Source organism: Podarcis liolepis (genome assembly GCF_965112155.1).
Source record: "Podarcis liolepis genome assembly, chromosome: 4".
Taxonomy (NCBI): domain Eukaryota; kingdom Metazoa; phylum Chordata; class Lepidosauria; order Squamata; family Lacertidae; genus Podarcis; species Podarcis liolepis.
In genome coordinates, this window is record NC_139558.1 from 54,005,119 (window position 1) to 54,029,011 (window position 23,893).

Consider the following 23,893-nt stretch of genomic DNA (forward strand, 5'->3'; position numbering starts at 1 on the left):
AACTACAAAAAAGTTCTGCCCCAATAAAAATAACAAGATAATGATAATTATTATTAATTTTTATTATTCATCTAGCACTTTAGTTTTCAAAGAGCTCCGTAATCCTTATCCGTTAAAGTTTACGCCAGTCTTTAATTCATTCATAAGATCCCTGACATTTTCTGGCTGTCCTAAAGGGGTAACTGTTGAGCTAATCCATTTTATCCTCTTTTGACTTATTATTGCCTTTTAAAAAATCCAGTTGCCCACCTGCTGAACTTTTTGAAAAGTGATTCCCAATGTTAGATGATGCCATATACATCCTCTTTCAGCAGCAGACTAATGCCAGGGTTTGAATTACTATTGAATAAGCAGCAATGAAATATCTATGAAAATAATCAGTAGTTCCAGCAACCACAAGCAAAAACAAGGCAGAGTTGTCCTTAATCAGCAAAGCCCATTTGTAGAACAAGGACTGTGAGTCAGGCTCAGCCTCTTTCTGTGTCTCTGTCTCTCTGCATACTGTTTCTTTGCTGAATCTAGGGGAAGGCAGGTGGTGTGGGAAGAGCATTGCTCAAAATGCTTTTTTTTTAAAGTTGACATCACTGAAATCATGTGATTGTCAAGAACCAATTGAAAGAGGCTGTGGAAAGAGGAACGGTTAAATTTGTAATATTGGTTGTGTGAAACACTTCTTTGGGCCTCATAAACAACCACAGAACCACAAGTTGGGTACAGAGGCAGTCACACAAGAGCGGGTCCGGGATATTGGTCAGCAGGCAGGGCGAATCATTTTGACTGCAAACCACAAGAGTTTCATAGAGTGGTAAGCATCATGAAACCACAAGTGATCCGCTATTTCTCTCTCTCTCTCTCCCTCTCTCTTTTACAAAACAGTTCAGTGGTTGTGTGAGAGAAAAAGACTCTTATGACTGAATTTATTTTACTTTGCAGATACAAACATGCAAAGTGCAATGGCAGAGGAGTTTGTTACAATGACCACTCTTGATTTTTTACTTCCCAAGGTAAAAGAAATAACACATCGCCCCCTTTTAAAAAAGAAAATAAGTTTTTAAAAGAGGAAACCATGACTTCAAACAGCTTCTTTGAGTCATTTCCTTCTTACCAGCAGTGCTTCGTGCGAGGTAAGTGCCACTCAATCTTTTAAATATACTTTTTGACTCATCCATGTTTAGGAAAATGCATGTTTGCACTTTTCAAGAAGCTCTTAGGAGCACATGTTTTTCCATGATTATTTTCTCTGATTCTAATAAAATCTGAAATGTAAATGCATTACCAGCTTGATTCTGTTGAGCAATTGTACTGAGCACTCATTTCAGTTGTTCAAGTCACCAGTACGTAATCAACAGTGCTCTGTTTTGTGAAGGTGATTGTTACAGATCATACAAATTGCATGCAACAAGCAGAAGCACAACCACCAAAGGAGAGTTTAGCTGTGCTGGTGGAGTCAGTGCTTTGGAACTGCACTTATTTAAATAGCCAATAGCACACTGTATGCATCACAGACTAATATGAATAAGGAACAAAGTTGAGCTGTTGCTCCATTTATGTACCAGTCCAAATAATGGAAGAAGCCTAGGGCTACAATTCACATATGCATTTTTATCTAGGAGTAAATCCCATTAAAATTAGTGGGGCTTACATCTGAATGAGCATGAATAATATCAGGTTGTTGGAATCACTCATTTAGGACATTTAAAATATAGGAAAGGAACTTAACTTCCCACTGCGTTAAAAGTCACTGCACAGTGAGTAGAGTGAAGCAATTTTGATGCATTTCTTGTTTATTGCATGGAAAGCTGTGTTGCTTTCTGTATTTAGATATCTTTTGTTGCAGATGCTTTCAGAACCATCCAGAGGTGCGGAATAATAAAGCAACCTGTGGAACAATGTCCTGTACAAATACTGACTGAAGTTTTCTGCTAGCTCTACTATCCTCAAAACAGATGTTTTGATTGTGATAAATCCTTATTAGTAAGCAAGTTAACTTGCTAAAGAAATAGGCTGTCAGGAAGTTTCCTCAGTAGCATTCCAAGATAAGAGTGATACAATATGATAAGAATGTTATTCTTATTCTAGCAGTACTCCTGACAAAAAATGCCTGTTATAATAAATGCAATTTTATAAATTGAATTATTAGCTATTTCATGCTGGTGGTGGTTGGCATGGGTGTCTTTGCGTGTGTATGTGTGTGAGAGAGAGTGCACACAAGCGTTGCAAACTCCTTGGCCGCCTCAGGAGTGTCAAAATGAGTCACCAGTTATTTGTATTAATAAGCATGCAAAGGAATGCGGAAGGGTTGCAAGCTGCTTTGTCACAACAAGCCACTTTGCAGCATCGCTCCCTTATGGATTAGAAATGGGGTGAACATAGGGGAGAAGAATGCTATAAAAGCTTTTCTTTGACTCTGCGACTACAAAGGTTTTAAGCAACATTTTACTGGCAGGAGAGGATAGTGTAGCTCAACCAGATCATTATGAGCTGGGTGAGTCACACACCTTTTCTTTTTCTGAAACATCTTTTAGTAGCAAGGCTGGGGACTGAGAAACTGCTTAATCTTCCCCGACTCATTTCCTTTGGGTTGCTAACAAGCAAAGGAAGCAATATTCGTAGAATAACAAGGGGTCTTCCTGAGTGTAGTTGGCTTCATTTATTTTATTTTATTTTTTGCCCATCCAAATGTTTATTTGCTCTTTTATCTACAGGACAGGAAGGCTTTATTGAGGAAATTTTATTCGTTTGGAATGTAATAAAGACTGAACCCTGTAGTGCTCTACTTGACATAGTGGTGTACAGCCAGCCCGTTCTTGAACTCTGACAGGAAAAGAGCCATAAATGAGTAGATAAAGTTTAAACAAATTTGAAACAGCATGTATTAGGCCCTTCATTCTTCAGTAGCATAAGCAAGCATAACAGTTCTTCTACAAAATTAAGTATAATTATTTTATTATATGCCAGACCAATCCTGTGTTCCAACATAGAGAATGCATACTAAAAATAGATTCCAAGTGCAAAATTGGCTGGAAATCTGCCTTGTGTGAGAACCAGTGCTATTTTTCTAGAAAAAGAGGTGTCAGAACTCAACCATGAACACCTCCCTTGTTCTCTTGGTGCCCACCTAAGAGGTGACAGAACTGAGTTCCAGTGAGTCACGGCTAAAAACAAAAAGCCTGGTGAGAACCATTAAAATTGTGAGGAGCTCAAACATTTCCCCTCCTCCACCACTCAGATTTCATTCAGTTGATCTTGGTCCTATTGGGGTACAGTTCTCATAAAAGTGGGAAATATTCTGTGCCCCTTACTTTCATTAGTTCATATTTTTACATCTTGCAGCATCATTTGTGATCTCCTCATCTATTTGCTGTACTGTCTGATAAGCACATGTATTGGGCATGTGCTTTGCTTAGTAAATTTCCTGTATGCTTTCTGTTTTTACCTTCCCCTCTGAACATAAGTACAAGTGATTCCCTAACAGCTGCAGAATTAGCCTTCACTCTCAGCAGTAGTTTAGACTGAGTGGTAGCCAAGATGGTTGCTAAATGATCTTTGGAATTAGCAGCATAGAATGCACATCAACCACAAGTGATTTCTGATCTTACAAATAGATATGAGAGGAAAGCACATTGGCTGCCGATGGCACAGAGACAGCAGAAAGCATCGCAGGGACCATGCTGGGCTGGAATTTCATCCATGATACCCTAGTTTTTTTGCTTACATGGTTTTTTATGTGAGATTATTAAAATGAAAGTCTGAAGCATCAAACTCACCCCACCATCTCATGAGGATGCCCCCACATTCTGAGTCTGTGGACTAGGCCTTAGTTCCAGAACTCGACCTGTTTTGAGCAATTAAATCAGACATTTTGTTTTGTTTTGCCTATATTTTAGGATGCGAGCTTAATTGCAATAGATAGCTTCAGTAAGTAGTGAATGTATTCATTATTTTCACTGATTAATAGAAATAAATGGGGTTTAAATATGAGAGACTTCAAGACTTGTCGAAAAGTGGTGTGTGTGTGTGTATGTCTGCTTCCTCCTTTTACTGAGTTTCAGACAATTTCAAAAGACCTGACTTGACAAATACCTAGGCTTTGATGCAAGAAAAATAATCATTCCCTCAGTCAAATTGTTCTCACCGCCATTTCTCAGTAGTGTTTATACACACTAGTCATTAGAAATGTCCAAAATAGTTTGGCTATTTTTCCCGCCAAAATTTATTACACTTTCTCTCTCTCTCAACTAAAATTATGGCCTAAAGGGTGGAAAAAACAAGTTGTTTTCTGCCATAGATTTCACTTTATCAGCCCATGCAGTCCTCTAGGACGGAAATCCATCATTCTTTTTCAGTGCGATACTCTGTGAAAATTTGGACAAAAAGAGGGGAGTGGGGAAGCAAACACTGGTCCCACCCTCTGTGAAAACTGACAGGATCACAAAGCTTGTCATATTAATTGAATGTGGTACACCACAAAGGATATGACCCTTTTTCTATCACACCACACCAGGTCTTCCTTACACTGCTAGGTAAAGAAACAAATCTATTTAATATTTCTTTTTGGGAGACCTAGGCTTGTCCAAAAATCACACATTCATTTGTGTACTAAGAAAATTATGAATTATTCCGCTTTCTAAATGCTTTTCACTAACAAGTGTATGGCAATGGGATTAAAAAAACAACAACCTTTAATACCCCAAAGAAGGAAAAAAACAGTACTATAATAATCTGAAGGTGAGGAAAACCACCATACTGCTTTATATTGCTGTGTACCTGATATTTTGTAACAGAGTGGTACATACTTTTATAAATGAATGAATGAATGAATAAATAAATAAATATTAGCTATCCTGTGTCAAATATGAATTTATTGCCACAAACTTCCTGAACTCTTGGAGACAGCAAACAGAGCAAACCTATGCCTGTCTAGTCAAAAGTAAGTCCCACTGAGTTCAATTGGGCTTCATCCCAGGTGCATTGGCATAGAATTGCAGCCTTAATGTTTGAGCACCGCTTTCTTCTTCTGAATGCCACAGCTGTTAGAGTCTTGTCAAGATATAGAAACCTGGTGGGGGGAGGAATCAAATGCTTTTAAAATCCCATTGCTTATGTGTCTTCTGTCAATAGGATTGTAAAATGATTAGTGTTGGTTGAATTGTGCCCATGTTATCTATGACCAGGTGTAAAGAGGAGTTAGATTCTAGAGTATGGTCTTTAGGACTCAGTACAGCTACTTTGATGTATCTAAGCAGAGTCATGTCTGCCTGAAAATGGGAAGGTTGCTCAAGAACTCTATGCAGGCTGCTTTGAGAAAGGTGGAATATCGATATAATAAACATAAATAAACAACAATAAATAAGATAGTGATGAATCAATATAATAAAGCGTAGTGTGGGTAAGCAAGCAACAGGCAGCATTTGGTATGAGAGAAGCAAGACTCAAAAATGTCCTCTCCAGGACTACAGCAGTGTTATCCACTGACTTGGATAAAGGGGCACACATTTGTGGTTCAGTTCCTGACACAGGTTAGGTATGAGGTGTTGAACTCAGAGGCCAGGGACTGGTCTGGATCAAGAAATGGATCTACTCTAAACATTTCATCAGGGAAGCACCCAAAAACTTAAAGAATACCACTGAACTTCATTATAGGTTAACAGAGCTATCTGCTATACGTCTGACAGAGTCGGTGAGAACAGGCAGGGATAGGAAGTGGACTGCTGCAATTTCCTGCTGAAAGATACAGGCACTTGCATCACCAGCAATTCACATTGTGCAACACTTGCCATCTAATTAATAACCTGTGGGTTAAAATACATGAACAATATGGCCAGAGGTACTTGTAGGCTTCTCGATTTAGTTCGAGGACCATGCAAGTCTGCCTTACTCCCAGCTACCTCCATCTACTATTTGAAATGAAAAAATGGCTATATTTTTCTTTTTGACAGAAGTAGAAAAAAAAAATTGCAGGCATCATTGTGCTTCCAGAATGAATAAAGCCTGCCACATCACAGGTATATTGGTCTACTGGCTTTTTACCAGCAACTTAAAAATGTGGGGGGTTTTTTAAGGAAATTTCTATAAAATTATAAGCCGCGGTGGGTTTTTTCTCCCCCCCCCCAAGTAAAATCATTCCCCATGTTTACTATCAGTCACAGCATACCTCTGCCTCCCTCCGCCACTGCCACCACCACTCTGGCAACTCTCTTTTTCCCCATCACTAGATTATGGTACATTACTCTCACCAACCCCTGAGTAGGTTTGAAAGGAGCTGTTTATTTCAGTTCTCTCTCTCTCTCTCTCTCTCTCTCTCTCTCTCTCTCTCTCTCTCTCTCTCTCCTTAAATCTGGTTCTCCACATTTCTGTAGCAACTTGCAAATTTTCTTTTTAAAAATCCTCATGAAAATGCTTCAGCATTTAACTGCAAATCTCTCTTAATAAACACATTACAGTGGTGCCTTGGGTTACAGACCCTTCAGGTTACAGACTCTGCTAACCCAGAAATAGTGCTTCAGGTTAAGAACTTTGCTTCAGGATGAGAACAGAAATTGGGTGGCAGTGGCACGGCGGCAGCGGGAGGCTCCATTAGCTAAAGTGGTGTCTCAGGTTAAGAACAGTTTTAGGTTAAGAACAGACCTCCAGAACGAATTAAGTTCTTATCCCGAGGTACCACTGTATTATAAGCAATTTTCCTTGGGATGGAGAAGAGGTCAGGGACTTTAAAACATGCTTCAAGGGGGGAAATTGGGTTCAAAGAACACACTGAATGACAAGAATAGAATTATCATAGATTTAAAAAATAATTTAAGATATTATTTGATATTTCATCTGAAGACATACAATCCTGTAGTAACAAATGATAATTCTTAACATGTGGGATATGATGAGGCTTTTCTTGTTATGCACACCTAACTCATTTGTATAGATTAATTCCTACAAATGTGACTCACTCAATAACTTCTCCAAGTATGCAGAATCCAGCCCACTCATAGGAACATTTGTCTCTAGAATATTTAGTCAGCATTGGTGTTACATGTCCTCCAAAATCCCTAAGGGCACATTATTGAAAAGCCTTCAAAATATCCTTATGGATGGCTATGGATGGCAGCTGATTAAATTAATGTATTATTATCCACAGTGCATATCCTAAGCATCTTAATCTAAGCAAGTACAGGCAGACTCTTGATGACCTGGAAACATAAGGCTAAAATAACAATATTGACAGGTGTCTGTCTAGACTTTCCTTTCAATTCTCCATTAATGTGGAGCTACTGTTCAGCTCTTCCTATGTTAGAAGCTTTCTTCGTGCATCCAGCTTAAAATGTTTGTTGAGTAATATGGCGGAAAGATGGTATATAAATGCAGGAGGTAAATTCTGTTGAAACTGGATGAAATTATCTCTTGCCCTCTTGTTGTTCTCTGGCCCTATGCTGCAACACCCACACTGCCAACGCTACCCAAATAATCGTTTGTTTTTTAATGTTGCTGGAATGGTATGTGAGCAGCTGCAACACACAAACTCCCACACAGCATCTGGATATCTAAAACACATTCATGCATTATCTCAACCCCATCCCATGATGTGCAGAAAAACTGTCATCCTTACTTAAAGAGTATTGGAATGAATCATAGAAACTTAGTGACCCATCCAAGGTCACATGGGAAGTTTGTTATGGAACAGGGTGGGGAAAAACATTTCTGGCCAGCAGGCTGGATCTTTATCTCCCCAGCCCTTGACAGGCCAAATTTGATAGGTGGGTGGAGGCTCCAACAAGTTAATCACTTGACACCACTGTGATTATCAGGAGATGTTTTGCTTTAATGCCCTAATTGTCAGGACTTCAGAGCTCAGTGTGGCCTATTGGAAAGCCTTTTGGAAAACCCACTTAAAACTTCTGATTGTTCCTTTGAAGCCCTCACCATACCCACCCCTGACATCAAGTATGACATCAGCTGTTAGGCAGTTGAGCACAGTTTTCACTGAAATGAGGAGGTCTGTGGAGCACTGTTTGATCCACAGGCTGGATGAAACATAGCTGCAGGTTCCCCACTACTGTTGTGAAGCAAAGGCTGAATCACAGCCCTTAGGACAACCTAACCTAAGTCATTGAACCATTTGTCCTATATCTTTTTCTCTAGGTTCTAAACTAGCGATAATCTAACAGATAATTTTGCGAGAAGGCATGTGTATCTCTGTTTTATGGTGCTAAGCATCCAAATGAAAGAAAGGGTTACTCAGAAAAACACTAAATGATCTTGCGGAAAGGAAATTGAACTGGCGAAACTAATAAAAGGCTTGGCATGGTTGATGTGCGGGGGGAGGGGGGAGAGAAGGCTTGCACAATGTCTGGTTTTTACACAGTCTTCTCACTGTTAGAGATGCTCCCTTTTTCATTGTGAAGGCCTGAGTGCCTCTGAAAGAGCCATTACAGGAATTACTGGAAAGAAGGGAGTAAAATATCAAAAAGAAAACAATGTGCTAGTTTGGTAAAACTAAGCATTCCAGACAAGGCCCGGAAACTAGATCAGTGCCTGAACACTGAAATGGTGGCGCATTTTCTTCCGGTGCTCAACAACGATTGTTAATTCATAATTATTTGCTCTGTGTCCTGCCACTATCAATGGAAGAAAACCGCCTCTGGGTTTGGTGTTATGCCTAAAGAGAAGGGGCTGCAGCTCAGTGGTACGTGTGGCTTCTGCATGCATAACATTCTCTTGTCTCTGGTTAAAGGAACTCCAGCTGGGAGACTCTAGAGGTTGAGGGGGTAAACCTCAGGCACATCCAAGCCTCTTTCTCTCTAGGCTTTGGAATTCTCCTCAGGCCCAGCCATTCACCAGCCATATTCCACACTGCCCTTGAGTGCTTTTGCCTTGCTGGAATTGTGACCATTTTACTCACTTACTGTAATTGCTGGGGGAAGAGGATTCTGATTCATCATGGAACTATAGTTTACAAAACCAGCCCAGGAGTCTTTGTAATGCTAATGTTTTGGCAGGGAGATATTGGCGGGCTGGAAGAGAGAGTGGTTAAGTCTTCCTTCACCTGCTAATTGTCTCCTGGAAATTGCACATTTTAGCTCACTTCTCCCCAGTACAATAACAGACTCAAGATGAAATCTACAGTTAAACAAAGAAAAAATGGTACCCTGACTGCTGCTTCAGGTAAAGAACCATATAGGTCTGACCCAGTGGCGTAGCGTGGGTTGTCAGCGCCCGGGGCAAGGCAAGTAATTTGCGCCCCCTAACCCGTGGATTTGCGCCCCCTAACCCTAACCCCCAGATGTTGCGCCCCCCACGCTACGCCACTGGTCTGACCTGAGCCACTGACCTGAGCCACTCCCCTTCCATCCCCCCCCCACAAAAGTGCCTCATCCTCTCTTCCCTGTTCATCTTGCTGGTCCTTGCTGTTTCATCAGTGCTGGCCATTCAGTGCCACTACACCTTACTTACTGTTAGATGCAGTGTATCTATCTTTGTACAGGGCATCTGTGTCAAATTTGGATGGTCATCTCATGGAAACCTCTGTCTTCCCTCAGTGTGTATTATATGAGAGCCTCCAAGACTACAGGGGTGGAGGAAGAGGGGTGCAGTGGGGGCAGGCCGCCATGGGTGTCACCACTGAGGGGGGTGACAAAATGCTGGGTGGCACTCGCTGTTGGGCCTGCAGCACACCCTAGCCACGCGTCTCTCCTGGGAAAGATGTGGTGGCTTGGGCGCCTGCAGGCTCCACAATGCCCCAAATGGTCCACCCGCCACCTCCCCCTCAGCTGTAGGGCGGCTGAGTGGGAGGAGGCAGACAGACTCCTTGGAGGCCCCGCGGAGCATCCTGCCCCAGCTCGCCTCACCCCTCAGGTGGCTGGCCCCGCCCCCATGGGCAGCTGGCCCCGCCCCTGCGCACAGGGCATGTATGCCGCCGCAGGCGCCCGATCGGCTTGGTCCGCCACTGCTCAGTTACCAGCATTCCTGCCCCTGATGTGATAAGGGATTTAAAGTTGGAATTGAAGCTAAAAAACTAAAATACCAATATGTTTCCAACTAAATTGCTTTATTGCTGTGTAGAGTCTAGTGTAACTGACTAGATCATTGTTATTACAAAGCAGCAGTGTGTATTTCATGCAGACATGAGAGCTAACAATAATACTTTCATATTAGATTATATCTGGGAAGGCAGAAAACACCTGCAGTTGTGAGAGGCTGACAAGTTGTCCTTTGTTAGTTTGACAGTGGTTGCCACTTTAGCATGAAAGTGAAGCTGTGTGAAACTTGGCAGTATTGTTTCACAGAGATCTGCAAGAGCCCTTGGGTTTTTGAGAAAGAGATATTTGGTCATGGTCTCACACACAGACACATTTACAAATTCTGTGGGTCCTTAATTACATAGCAAATTTCATTTGTCTATCCTAGTTGTTCTCCAAATTCAAAACATTTTTCCTGGTTTCCATATATATCACAAGCCGGCCTAAGATCAGTATCCTTAGCAAACAGTTTCAGCATTTCAGCCGACCTTTCTGATAAAGAGCAAGCACCTTATCCTTTTAGTTCTTTGATGATGGCAGAATGTAAAAACATGTAGCTGCCTGAACTTTTAATTTGCTTCTTTATGGTCCTTAAAGGAGAGAGGCGCCCACCTGCTACAGCAGCTTTAAAGCTTCAAGCACATTACCACAAGGTGCCACAGATGCAAATCTTATCCCAACGACAAATGTATTGCACACTTTAAAATGTGGTCACCGTCCTGTTTTCCTTGATCACAGTTTAGATCAATTTTATGGTTCACATCTGTGGCATGCAAAGGATGCATGCCATTGTGAGATATTCCATCAATGTACTTAAAAAATCAACATGCAGGCTAATTCTCAAGACTTAGCCAGTGAAAGCTGTGTAGAAGTGAATTTTCTATAATTAACTGTGAAGTTGGGACTGGAAGGGAAGCTTTGTTCTAAAGCAGCAATAATAGTTGGGGGAAAGGTGCAAAGCTGCTGGGTGTTTTAGAATGGATTGTAGAAGTCTCTTTTGCAACAGCATTCCCTTTAATAATGAGCTCAGGTAGTGAGTGACAACAGGATTGGAGCTACTGAGAAAGGGCAGTGTCACCATGGTTGAGAAAACCCTGAGGCCTATAGGTGTAAAGGTAAAGGGACCCCTGACCATTAGGTCCATTCGTGGGCGACTCTGGGGTTGCGGTGCTCATCTCGCTTTACTGGCCAAGGGAGCCAACATTTGTCCACACACAGTTTTTCTGGGTCATGTGGCCAGCATGACTAAGCCACTTCTGGCGAACCAGAGCAGCACACGGAAATGCCGTTTACCTTCCCACCGGAGTGGTACCTATTCATCTACTTGCACTTTGTGCTTTTGAACTGCTAGGTTGGCAGGAGCAGGGACCAAGCAATGGGAGCTCATCCCGTCACGGGGATTTGAACTGCCAACCTTCTGATCGGCAAGCCCTAGGCTCCGTGGTTTAACCATTAAAAAGCAACACTCTCCTAAGAACATAGGCGCCGACTCCATGGGGCCTGAGGGGGCCCGAGCCCCCTCAAAAATTCGTTTGGGGGGGCTCAGCCCCCCCAATAATCTCGGGCGGCGGTGGGCGCGTCCGCGGCTTTTATAGGGCGCCCGGCGCGCACCAGCTCGATAACGGGCACCGGCGCGGCGGGGGGCGCCGGGCCGGGGGAGGGGGGCGGCCGGCCTGACTCCTTGGCAACCCCATTGAGCAGCGCCGGCTCCCCCGGGAGGGCCATCCCCCCGCGCCGCCGATCGCCAACACCGCCGACGCTGTGGCTGCCCGAGCCCGAGCCCGACCCGGAGCCCGAGCCCGAGCCCGAGCCCGTCAGGAAGGAAGGAAGGAAGGAAGGAGAAATGGGGAGGGAGACGAGGGAGGAAAATTGCGCGCAGGGTGAAGAAAAGAGAAGGGCGAACGAGACGAGCTTCCAACCCAAAAAAGGGCTGGAAGACTGGGAGGATGAAGGATCGGGAAAGAAAGCGACGCCTTCCCCGCCCGCGACGTCGCCCGCTTGTCATTGGCAGCGCAGCGGGCGCCCAGAGGGGCTGGGCACCGGCACGGGGCCGCTCCGCAGCCGCGGAGGACAGCTGCGCGGCTAGCAAGGTGCGCCGTGTAGAGCGCGGCCCTTGTGTGGCCCGGTGGCCAGGCAAGCTCGGGCGGGGACCCCCATGCGAATCTAAGACGGGAGAAGAGGGCAGAGCAAAGGGGGTCCCTTCCCCAACCTCCGGCTCTGAGACTTCCCTGCGCCCCAGAAAAGCGAAAGGATTTTCTCTTCTTCTTTTTTTATAAATATTTTATTAAGTTTTCAAATACAAAGTTAGAAACATACACTGAAGAAAAAAGTAAAAGAACAAGAAAAAGAAAAGAAGAAAAAGAAGAAAAGAAAACCAACCATTCAACACATTTTTTATATAACTAACTGGACTTCCTCGCATCTCCCTTACCCTGCATTCTTTATAATAACGATATCAGCAAATTATTACCTTGTTTCGTACCTTATTTTGTACTTTTCAAATACTATACCTCTAAATTTAACATACTTTTCATCAGTTACTTATATCTTAAATTAAACATAGTATTACCTTAGATTTTGACCTTTTCTTACTTAAAATATAATTTCCTGTTTCCCAAATCTAATTGCTGAAGCTATAGTTTCCGAATCGTGTAAATTTTTAACATTCATACAACTTATATTGTTTTTGTAAATAGTCCTTAAATTTTTTCCAGTCCTCTTCCGTTGTTTCTTCTCCCAAATCTCGGATTCTGCCAGTCATTTCAGCCAGTTCCATGTAGTCCATCAATTGCGTCTGCCACTCTTCCAGTGTGGGCAAATCTTGTGTCTTCCAATATTTTGCGATAAGTATTCTTGCTGCTGTAGTTGCATACATAAAGAAAGTTCTATCCTTCTTTAACACTTTCTGGCCAACAATGCCCAAGAGGAAGGCCTCTGGTTTCTTGGGAAAGGTATACTTAAATACCTTTTTTAACTCATTATAGATCATTTCCCAGAAGGCCTTCACTTTTGGACAAGTCCACCAGAGGTGAAAGAATGTCCCTTCAGCCTCCTTACATTTCCAACATTTATTATCAGACAGGTGATATATTTTTGCAAGCTTGACTGGGGTCATGTACCACCTATAAATCATTTTCATAATATTTTCCTTCAAGGCATTACATGCCGTGAATTTCATTCCGGTGGTCCATAACCTTTCCCAGTCCTCAAACATGATGTTATACCCAATATCCTGAGCCCATTTTATCATGGCTGATTTGACTGTCTCATCCTGAGTGATTTTCTCTTCAACCTGCCCTCCATCCTCTTGCAGAAAACTCTTTGCCTGCCGTGCCCGTATCTCGTTTTTGCTTTTTAATTCCACACACGCACCCTTCGGACTTCGTGGCAATCGGGTGCGCGGGTGCGTTTCCTAAGAGAGTGAGGACCCCCGCCTCCTCCCCACCTGCTCCCTCGCCAGCCAGCCAGCCGCGCGCCCTAGCCGGAGAGCCCCGGCCGTCCCCGTCGCGCAATCGGCTGGATCTCCCTTCAGCAGGCCGTGCTCACAACTCGGCCCAGGGACCCCCAGCAGCGGATCTCCGGCTCAGCTGAAGAATCCGGCAACAAGCCCCCTCCTCCCCAATCGCTCCGCCAAAATACGCTCCAAAACCCCCCAGATAGGCCGCCGGCCGCCAAGTCTAGTGGCGCCCTGAACGAGGGTCTCTCCCCAACACCGCCACCTCGAACTGCGTTCTCCCGGCTACCCGAGCGAACCAGCGGCAGGATCCCGGTATGGGCCCCCCCCAATATTTTTTATAAGTCGGCGCCCCTGCCTAAGAATGTTGTTGCATGCTCCATAGCCATAGAATGCTGAGTTTTAGTTGGGGGAAACTGAAAACCATGGGGAAAGTGAAATACCCCACTGAAGTTCCTTACAACTTAAAGCATTCTGGAAAGAGGACAAGACCCTCCCAGAGACTTTTTGGAATGCAGATTAGCAGCACTTCTGACAGAAGGTGAGTGCTCATGGCAACATTTTCTTGCAGGACAAAGTTGTATTAAGTTTATTTCTATTTGCATGCTTTGCTTTCTTGCACCTTTGTAACTTTGTTCATTCCCATGTACCTATGTCAGCTTTTACCTTTAGGAACCAGTGGTTAAGATTTTGAACAACGAGAAAGGAAGTCCCAGGTTCAAATATTAGTTCAACCACGAACTGACTAGGTGGCCTCTGACAAGTCACAAGTTTCACTTAACAATAATGGCTTACCTTGCAGGACTCTTGTAGTGCTTCCAAAGACAATTTCTGTGTCTTTAGAAACATGTGTATTCACATTTAGAACGCCAGATCAATTTTTGGTCATGCATTTCTGTTTTCTTCAACCACAGCACAGCCAGCAATGACTTGCTTCTTTATACATCTGTATAGATAGATGGCATAACAGATGTTTAACAGACTGAAACATTCCAACATGTCTTATTGGTTCATAATATTTTGAAAACAATAATATGAGGTGTCAGTGATCCTGCTTTAGAGATACATCTAGATGTGCCCAAGTGTTGTTATTTCATTACATCATATAACATAGGCCTTCCATTCTGTAATACAGTTGGTTAGTTGGTTTGTTTTAGTGGGAAAGCACCTTTTAAAAAAATAAAAAAGTTTAATGTAATACTTTCCAATTTTGACTGTTGTCAATAATACAGTATTTGAAGTTTTGTTCTGTTTTTAATGTTCTGTTGAAAGCCGCCCAGAGTGGCTGGGGAAACCCAGCCAGATGGGCAGGGTAGAAATGATAAATTTATTATTATCAGTCCATGCGGTCTCTGAAATTTCACCTTAAGGGAGGGTTCATTGGATTCTTTTCATTGAATTGGTTCATTTCATTGATTTCAGGGGCATTTCTGTCTGAAGACTAGTTTATAACCAAGAGGAACAAATTGGTTTATGGGTTTCACTTTACACCTGTATGAAGTAAAAGAAGGAAAATAAAAACTACTCCAGCTAATTGCATTTGCTATAAAAACCTGTCCCCCCCCCACCTTTTTCTGATGAACTGCCTCAGATCAGGTTTTCTCCCACTCCCCCCCCCTTGCAAGATCTATTAAATTAAAATTCCCTTGTACAAACTGGTGATTATGTTTCAGGCCGCCTGCTGACTGGAAGCCTCCTTTGGATGCTCCTGTTATATTTGCCTCCTTCCCCCCTTTCACTCCCTGCCTCTCCCTGTTTCCGTCACTCTCCCATAACAGTTCCTTTCTTTCTGTAGGGCCCTTAACCTGCACAAAGCTGCCTCTGAGACCATGTTCACAGAGCTTTTGTGTGCTGTTGTGCTGGGGACGAGACCACAGCAGTTTGAGATCAAAAGCATTAGTTAAACTGAAGCGGTTGGAGGTTTGTTGTGTGTGTTTCCTCCCCCTCCCCTGACTGCTTCATCTCGACTTTCAGCTTTCAAAAAAGCCCTCTCCTGCCAGTAGAATTAGCAAATGCAGCAGACCTTTGCTGCAGACTGCTGTTATGGATCAGGTGTGACAACCTCCCTCTGTGTCAGGCGGGATTAGCAAGTGTTGTACAAGTCACGGTACACAAATTTAGACACTGGAGGGCCGTCAGTTTCTGGGGTTTTCCTCTTGATGTCGTGCAAAGAAGTGTTAATCTCATCTGCTGCCTTCAGTGTTTGTTATGACGCACAGAGATCCTTGATGTGGTGTTTCTGGAAGTTTACTATGGCAAGATGGCTTGGTTTGGGCGTGCACATTTTTTAAGGTTATTTCTTTGCTGGTACTTGCATTTAGACTTATAAATGCAAGTAAACCATCGGTTTTTCTTCTCCTTTCTCTTCTCTCAATACTGCACTTCGAATGCTAGGACTCGGCAGACTAGATGGGATTTGGGAGCAGGCTGTTGATCCAAGGGGAGGAAGGAGCTTGTTGTCTCTGATCATGGCTGGCAGCTGCACACTGGTGTGGTCCCGTGAAACTTGGAGACCCAAGATTCAAATCCCTTCAGTACTCAAAACACAGCCTCATGTTAAGGCTGTGTGATCTGAAGCTTGTAATGTATGGATTATGATCTCAAACTTTTAGCATCTGAAAATAAGATAAGAAGCATGCTCTCTTAAAATGAGATTATAAGGGCACATTCTGAAATGCACAAGATCTTGGCCATTGGATACAATGGTTGATGCTCTTAAGCTAGTTTGTTGCATTGCGTGCCCCTACCAGTACATTGATCTGATTGACTGTTACTTATTTGGCTTGCAAATAGATACTTGACCCTCAGTCTAGTTTTAAGAATGTGAGATAGACTCAGCTTCTGGGAAGGTCCTCTGAACCAAACAATTGTGTGTATCCATAAGCATGGAAGATGGTGGACTCTCCTTCCTTGGAGGTTTTTAAGCAGAGCTTGGGTGGTCATTTAACGTAACAAAAGATGGGCTTTACTTGTCTTTTGTGAGTGTTAAAATGTGAGTCTGATTTATATCTTTTTGTAATAACATTATTACATTTTTTTCCATAACTTTATAATAAATGGTTATTTTTTAGACTCACTGTTCATGCTTATTACTTGTCATTATCAATCCATGCAAAAATACAAATTGTAATTTTATTTTTTTGTTCCTTTTTCTCGGAAAAGTGTATGAGTGGTTGGGGAGTGAATCATAAGCACACCCTGCTAATTATGCCCTGAACGGTGTGATGTGGGTTAACAGTAATTAGATAGTTGTTAATATGCTAGCTAGGTGACAAGAAAAAATAACAAAGAACAGTAACTCTGGATCTGTCACCTCCTTAAACTCACTTGGACAGACAGTAACCCTGAGGCATGAGCAATTACTTCAATGGGCAATTACTGGCTCATTGTGTTTTCAGCCAGCTTTGAAATCATTATTAAAAATGTAAACAATAATGTTACTTTTGAAAAACCAAAGAGCTGGATCAGGAATAATTTAAATTCGTGAAGTAAGAGCTGAAACTAAACAGTACAAGTGCTAATCTGCCGAATTATAATCCGAACCAGTACCAGGATCCCTGATGTACAGTAACCACTGCCTCCTTCTGCATGTTGAGCCTGGATCCATTTTTGACATTTGTTCACATCAACTGGAAAATTGTGGTAGGTAGTTATCTTACAACTAACTTAGGTTTTGGAAGGTCATCACAGAAAGACACAGCTTCATGGACTCAGGTGTATTAAGCCCTTACCCTTTACAGTGGGTAACCTACTCTGGTGTTCTTGGAATCGAGACATATAAAAGCCACTTCCCAGGTTTTGTCATGCTCTAGTGTGACTAAGATACCAAAACCAGAATGGGGTTTAAGCAGAGGGAAGGAGCAGGGCTGCCCAGTTAGGTGCAGACTTGATTCTCATTGGCTGGGATTCCCAACCCACTGGAGAGCCAAGCTTTACTGTAAGTGAATAATTGCCTTTCCATCTTATTGGGCAGGAGGATAAAGTATTGTAACCTTGAGGGTGTTATTGCTGTGAGGATAAAGCTGGCCTCCCATCCCTGACCTGGTGCAGCCAAGTTGTCACTGCCAGGGCCTTGCACAGGGACAGAACAAGACAGGGAGAAAGGCTGAAATATTTGTGTTTCAGTGTAGCACATGCAAAGGCCCTCTCTTGACAACTTCTTGGGTGGGGAACCAGTAGCCCTCCAGATGGTTTCTGGGCTACACCTACCATCATCTCTGTCCATTGGGTGTGCAGGGAGTTGAAGGGCCTGTTATAATGACAGGCAGTTTGCTCCCCTGGTACTTAATGTTTGTGATTGTCTGAGTTTTTAAAGAGTGTGACTGTTCTATTCATCCATATTTTTAAATCTGAGGCTTTAGCATCTCTAAAAGACTGCTCAGGCAGCTTCCTTTTTTTAACAACCACCATATTTACTGGGTTTTTCTCATTGCATCTGTGCTGCATCTTCAGCTAAGGAGAAGCGTTTTTGCAATCGAGAGTGAGTAAATGGTTGCGTGTGAGGCTGAGCCGCCCTGCTTCTTTCTGTGAAGTTTTAGGGAAGGAGACACCTTAGATGCCGGCATCCTGTTCAATGAAAAACAACTGTCAGTTATAGCAGGCTCGTAAGAGTGAGAAAACCACAGCCTTCTGAGCCGAGCTGATAACAAGCCTCAGCAGCTTTTGCAGAAGTTCCGTCCCTACAAGGTACTGATGAAAATATGCTTGAGTGTCAGCTAGTCTTTCCTGTTTCAGGCTTTTTTAGCCCAGCTATTTCATGCTGCTAAGTTTGCAACACTTTTTCAGTTACGTGCTCATCTGTCATGTTCGTAGCCAGCATTTTGACTCAGCCACCAAATGTTGTTCAGGTGCCTTTTCAAATGAACTGCCTTTTCTCCCTCTGCAAGTAAATAAACTGAAGCACTTTTCCATAGGTGTTTTGTTTAATATTGAACAAGAAAAGAAATTCAAGCACATCTTGAAGTTCTCATCCTCTTGTCGACTTGGGATTCAGAAACCTGCCATTTTTTTTGTTAGGAATATATGCAGTTGTTCATTTTCTGTGGTGGCCTTTAGCTCTTGCAGGGAGGGACTGTTGAGGAGTTGTGGGCTAAGGTGTGCTAAAATGCTTACATAAGGAAATCAGCATGTACTTTGAGCAGCTATTTTAGAAAGCATTGAAGGAGTTTTGCATTATTTGTTTTTCAGCTTTCAATACAGAATAATCAGCCAATTCATGCTTGTCTGCCTTCAGTGATAAAAAGTAAATTAGGTCTGCACCTTCACTCGACCTTCCTTTATTTTCACAACCCACGGTTTTTATTCCATGACAGGTATGCAGAGAGTGGCATGGGTTTCTGTGGCAGCTTCTTCCCATGTAACCTTCAGAAGCTAAAGCCATGAAGTCAGAGTAAATCACAAGCCCTTCCAGTCTACCCTCCGTCCTGGCAGGGAGATAAAGAAAATATCTACAAATCAACCTACAAATGGCTTTCCAACATCAGTGTAGCAGTGCAGGAAAACACTTTGGAGAAGAGTCTTTCCAAACCACTACAGAAATATTCTTCTAAGGATCATCATATGCCTCAAGGAGAGGCAGGTGATGACCTGGGATATAGGGCCTTTTATGTGGTGGCTCCCTGTCTTTGGAGTATATTTCCCAGGGAGGCTTGCCTATTGCCAACCATGTTACCTTTTCAGTGCCAAGTGAAAGACCACTTTATGTGCCAGGGCTTTAAAAATGTTTTTAGATTCTATTTCAATAAACGTTAAACCTTACTCGGCCCTGATTTTAATATGTGGGTTTACTGTTCTTGGGTTGTTTTATAATTGTCTAGCATATTGGTGACTGTATCGTTGTTTCTATATTTTTTATGAGCTGTTTTGGGATCCCTTTGATGTGAAGTGTGGGATAAGTACTGATAAGATGAATGAAATCTAAGAAAGGATGAGCAAATCTGTCAAGTTCAGCTTTTCTCAGTTTACTAGCAATTTTTCCTGATAGAATGCATTTTGGTACAATATTACATATACTTGCACACTCATTTCTGTGTGCCCTTTCCCCTAATACACATTTTTTGACAAGGCAGATTCATTACAAAATTGGGAGAAATTAAAAAACGGGGAAAGCTGCATTTCAATTCACATATTGATTTAGGAAGCGGAAATTAGGCATTAAAATGCAAACCAAACTAATTTCTGTCTAATTCTGCACAAATGACTTTATTTGGTATACCCACCCTCTACAGGAGAGTCAAACTATTGGGCTATTTCTCTTCAACATTCTAATTTATTTTAAGTAAACGTGGTTTGGCTTCTTCTAAAATATCCACACTGTGTGTGAAATAACCTCTTTTCAAATCGCCAGATGTTTTTGGATTGCTGTGGTGTTTTATTTCCAGCTGTGATTTTCATCTTGCAGTAGCTAAAGAAGCACATCATGTCTTTGCTGGCGAATAATGTACAAAGTGATGCTGCAGAAGAATGGGTTTTTCTCTTGTGGGAAGGCAAAAGCCACGTACACCACTAATGCCACCACAATCATTCCTCCTTTTGCTGCTGATAGGGCAGAGTGGAGATGAACAGAGTGCTGTGTGTTAGGCCACAGATCTTGCTGGTTGACCTCATTTCTGTTTTCCTGACAATCCTGCAGCCTTTCAAGATATCAAATTTAATGCTGGCTTGTCTCCTATAATGTTTCTGTGCATCCATCAGAACACCAAGAGAACTATGGGACAGCAGAAGAAAATCTGAGGCTAAAACAAAGTTACTCGGAAATGCCATGTACTTTGCAGATATAGATGAACTCATGTAAAACATCTTGTTTTTATATATTTATTTCTTCTTGGAATGCCTAGATTCATATTTTATTTTAATACAAGGGGAAGATTAGAACAACCCCCCCCCAAAAAAAAACACACCCCATGACAACTTGTGGCAGAGTTATTTATCTCTCTGATAGGTGTTTTTTTATATGCTTATTCTCTCTTATTCCAAATATTTTATCAGAATGTTGCACACGCAAATATTATCTATACTAGAAACCTTTGTTATTTTTTTAAAAAAAGCTTGTTAGGGAAAGTTTCCAATTGCCACTTTCAAACTGAAAAGGTTCCTTGGCAAGTAAGGTCAGTGTTTGGTTTCCTTCTTTGAAGCCAATGATCAGAAGAGATGATTTACAGTAAGCCTGCTAGAAGCAACTTAGATAAGACACTTCAGGAAGTCTACACTGTCCCATTCTCAATTTGGTTGCTGGGGAATGCTGTAGTTGGTGGATTTTATGAGTATTGTAATGTTTCTAGGTTCTTCTAGACATAGAAGATTTCTGCTTTAAAAGATTGAGCTGGAAGGAATGCCTTCTGTGGGTTTATTCTTAGTACACGTAGGAAAACTGATAAACAAGATTGACAAGACTAGATTGAAAATGTTTCAGTAGATTGCAATGTGCAGTGAGTTTATATCACGAAAACAACTGGTGTATAAAGGGTAGGGGGAGAAATTGGATTCACTGCACATTTAAAGGAGAGCTTGACTAATTTGCAGTATCCAAAACAAGATGTGAACCAAAGTACAGCCATCTTTGGACGTTTGTGTTTGTCTGAATTTTGCAGTGTAGTTCTCTAGCTAAATGATGTGCACAAAAATGAATATACTGCATTGCAAAATCTGGACAGATGTGAAAAAATGCATGCAAAAATGTGTATACTAGGAGAAATTTGCAGTAAAACAGTGGATTTTCATGAGGACATGAGGTTGTGCAGGCCTATGCCATGCTGTCTGTGTTGCAATGAGCTGATTTTGTACTTGTATTGCATTTCCTACAAGCTTAGGTTTGATGTCAACATCTTAAGGACCTCAGATCCTTCTGACATGTTGTTAATTGTCAACAGTGCTTAAATGCACAGGCTTTTCTATCAGACTTTTTTTGAGGGGGATATTTTCCTCTGAATCCCCTGCTATATGCAGTAAGTTTCTGCTTTTTTGTCGTCTTTACAGCTAACTCCTTTTCTGTTAACAGTGTTATCTACTGGCATTTTTGTACAACCAACATTCAGTGTATCTAGAACAATAATGAAACACCTACATGTTCACAATTTTTCTTCCAGTACAGTACTCGTAAAAAAATGCTCATAAAATTCAACCACACTTTTTGTTCCCACTTCCTTGGTTTAAAACCATTTGTGGTTCATTTTGCTTTTATTTCATTGAAGCAAAAAAGCAGAAACCCAGAACGGGGCAGAAAACATGAAAAGAAAAACAAACGAGCAAAAGGGAAATAATAGACAGAGAAGCCATGCTGTGCATATCTGATGGACATGAAACGATTTTTAACATGTCTAGATAACCAAACTCTACACTAAGGTTGTATCCAGGCTAACACACTATTGTCTCATTTCAGCTCATGTAGCTGCTAATCTTTCCCTAGAATTGTGGAATCTGGTTTTTTTGGTTAATAAATAACAAGGTGCCTGTTCATGTGTGTGTATACATCCCTGTAATCTTAAATCTTACCATTTTAAGGGCAGGTTCTGAAGAGGCCAGAGCCCTATGCAGGTATTCCTTGCTGGTTCTAAATGAATGTGTATGGAGAGGAGAGCAAGCATCAATGTGCTTGCTCCATTCCCTGTCTCTCTCCTCATGTTCAAGCACACTGGCGCCAACTATAGGGGGCCTTGGGGAACCAGGCACCCACAATTTTTGTCTCTGAGGTGACGTCTGAGGCCCTGTGAAGCCTCTGACGTGACTTCCAGTAGAAACCAGAAGTTGCATCAGAAGTCTCACGAGGCCTCGGGTGTGGCCTCCAAGGCCTGCCAGGCCTCTGGCACAATGTCCGACAGCAACCGAAAGTCGTGTTGGTGGTATTGCGAGGCCTCAGACATGATCTCCAAGGCCCTGTGAGACCTGAGGCCTCAGAAGGGACGTTTGAGGCCCTGCCAGATCTCCAACGCAACTTCCAGTATAAACCGGAAGTTGCATTGGAGGTCTTGCAAGGCCTCCAACATGAAATCCAAGAGCCTGCGAGGCCACTGTAACATGACATCATGATGTCACAACATCATATTGTCATGTTACATCACACCCATAATCTGGGGCCCAAGTCAGTGCCCCTGTTCAAGCACAACGAGGACAGGGTGGAGCTAGAATGCTTATACTGCTTCTTCACGCCTTCGTTGAAGCCCCATAATGAATGTCAGAATAGGGCTTGGGTTTTGTTTCTGCTAAAATAATTAGGAGAGATGAAGCTGAGTTATCTGAGGAAAGGGATTCACACAAAGGGGAAAAATGCACCATAGAGTACATTTAATGAATGGCAATGCTAAAAAGAGAGACTAGCTAGATGTGATGCTAATGAATCAAATGTTCTCAAAATATTTTAACAACACTTTATGGTGCTGAGGAGGTAGATTTTTTTCCAGTTTTGGTCATTTGTATAGCACCGCAGTTCAAGTTTTACATGAGGTCTTTGTTTCACAGAAAACTATTATGAGTACAAAAAAAGAAAGTGTCATCAGCTCTGAATGACATTTCAGTCAATTCCTTAAGGTGTTTGAAACAGTATTTCTTGTAACATACATGTTTGTTTGTTTGTTTGTTTGTTTGTTGGCTTCTTATATCTGATAACTCAAGGAACAAATAGATTTGAACTGTATACATTATATGTTGTTACTCTAAAACATTACCAGAAAGGCAATGGCTTATATCATCGTTTGCAAAATATATACAAGTGGGAGAGAAACCATTACATTTGAACCTTGTGTTAAATAAGGGGGATTATGCCAAGGGATCGTATTCATTTTAGCTGCACACACAAAAACCTCTAATTCAAAGTTTGTTCCTAACCAGCTACCACCTTAATCCATCAGCACCTGCCAGGAGACATCCAATAACCTGCTCTTTAACTTGTAGGAAACCATACAAAAGAAAATCTGCAACATTTCTCGTATTACAAGCCAGCTGCTAGCAAAAATCCATTCTGTTTCAGGAATAATTAGTCCTGATCTCTTTTGTGACTAGTTTCAGACTCTACTTCAGGCTAATTTTCCTTTTAAATGACTTGCCAGCTTGTTAGCATGCTGAGTTTGCCTAAATTTTAGTTCCACATATATTTCTAAAAAGAATGAATACAAAGCCTAAATTAGATTGTACATGGCATTTTACCAGCAGTAGATGTTCATAAGCAGATTTCTATTAATGCTGATATCTTGCTGCAAGGTGGCACCACAGAACAAAAGACTACATGGATTTACTTTTCTTCATGGTAGTTCTTCATTTCTGTGCTCAGCAACTGGGCAAAGGTGCTGCTGGGAGGTGGAGCAGTCTTAGCAAGTCTCCCATCCTCAGTTGAGGAAAGTCAGTCGCACCACCCATCAGCTGTTAAATAGGGCAGAAGCAATTGGAAGATGAATGTTAGAGGAAGATGTCTGAGCAAAGTTGGGTCCTTCCTTCCCTCCTC

At 42.1% G+C, this 23,893-nt stretch overlaps 1 protein-coding gene across 2 annotated transcripts in view; it reads left to right on the plus strand.

Annotated features, from left to right (window-relative positions):
* Positions 1-626: 626 nt before the first annotated feature.
* The window catches only part of RUNX1 (RUNX family transcription factor 1), a 175,616-nt gene continuing 152,349 nt past the window's right edge, over positions 627-23,893 (plus strand). For both annotated transcript variants that reach the window (XM_083500217.1, XM_083500218.1), the window contains exons 1-2: positions 627-805; positions 1,005-1,124. In XM_083500217.1, coding sequence (XP_083356343.1) covers positions 1,067-1,124 — 58 coding nt within the window. In that variant the 5' untranslated portion in view covers positions 627-805; positions 1,005-1,066. The remainder of the gene's footprint in view (positions 806-1,004; positions 1,125-23,893) is intronic.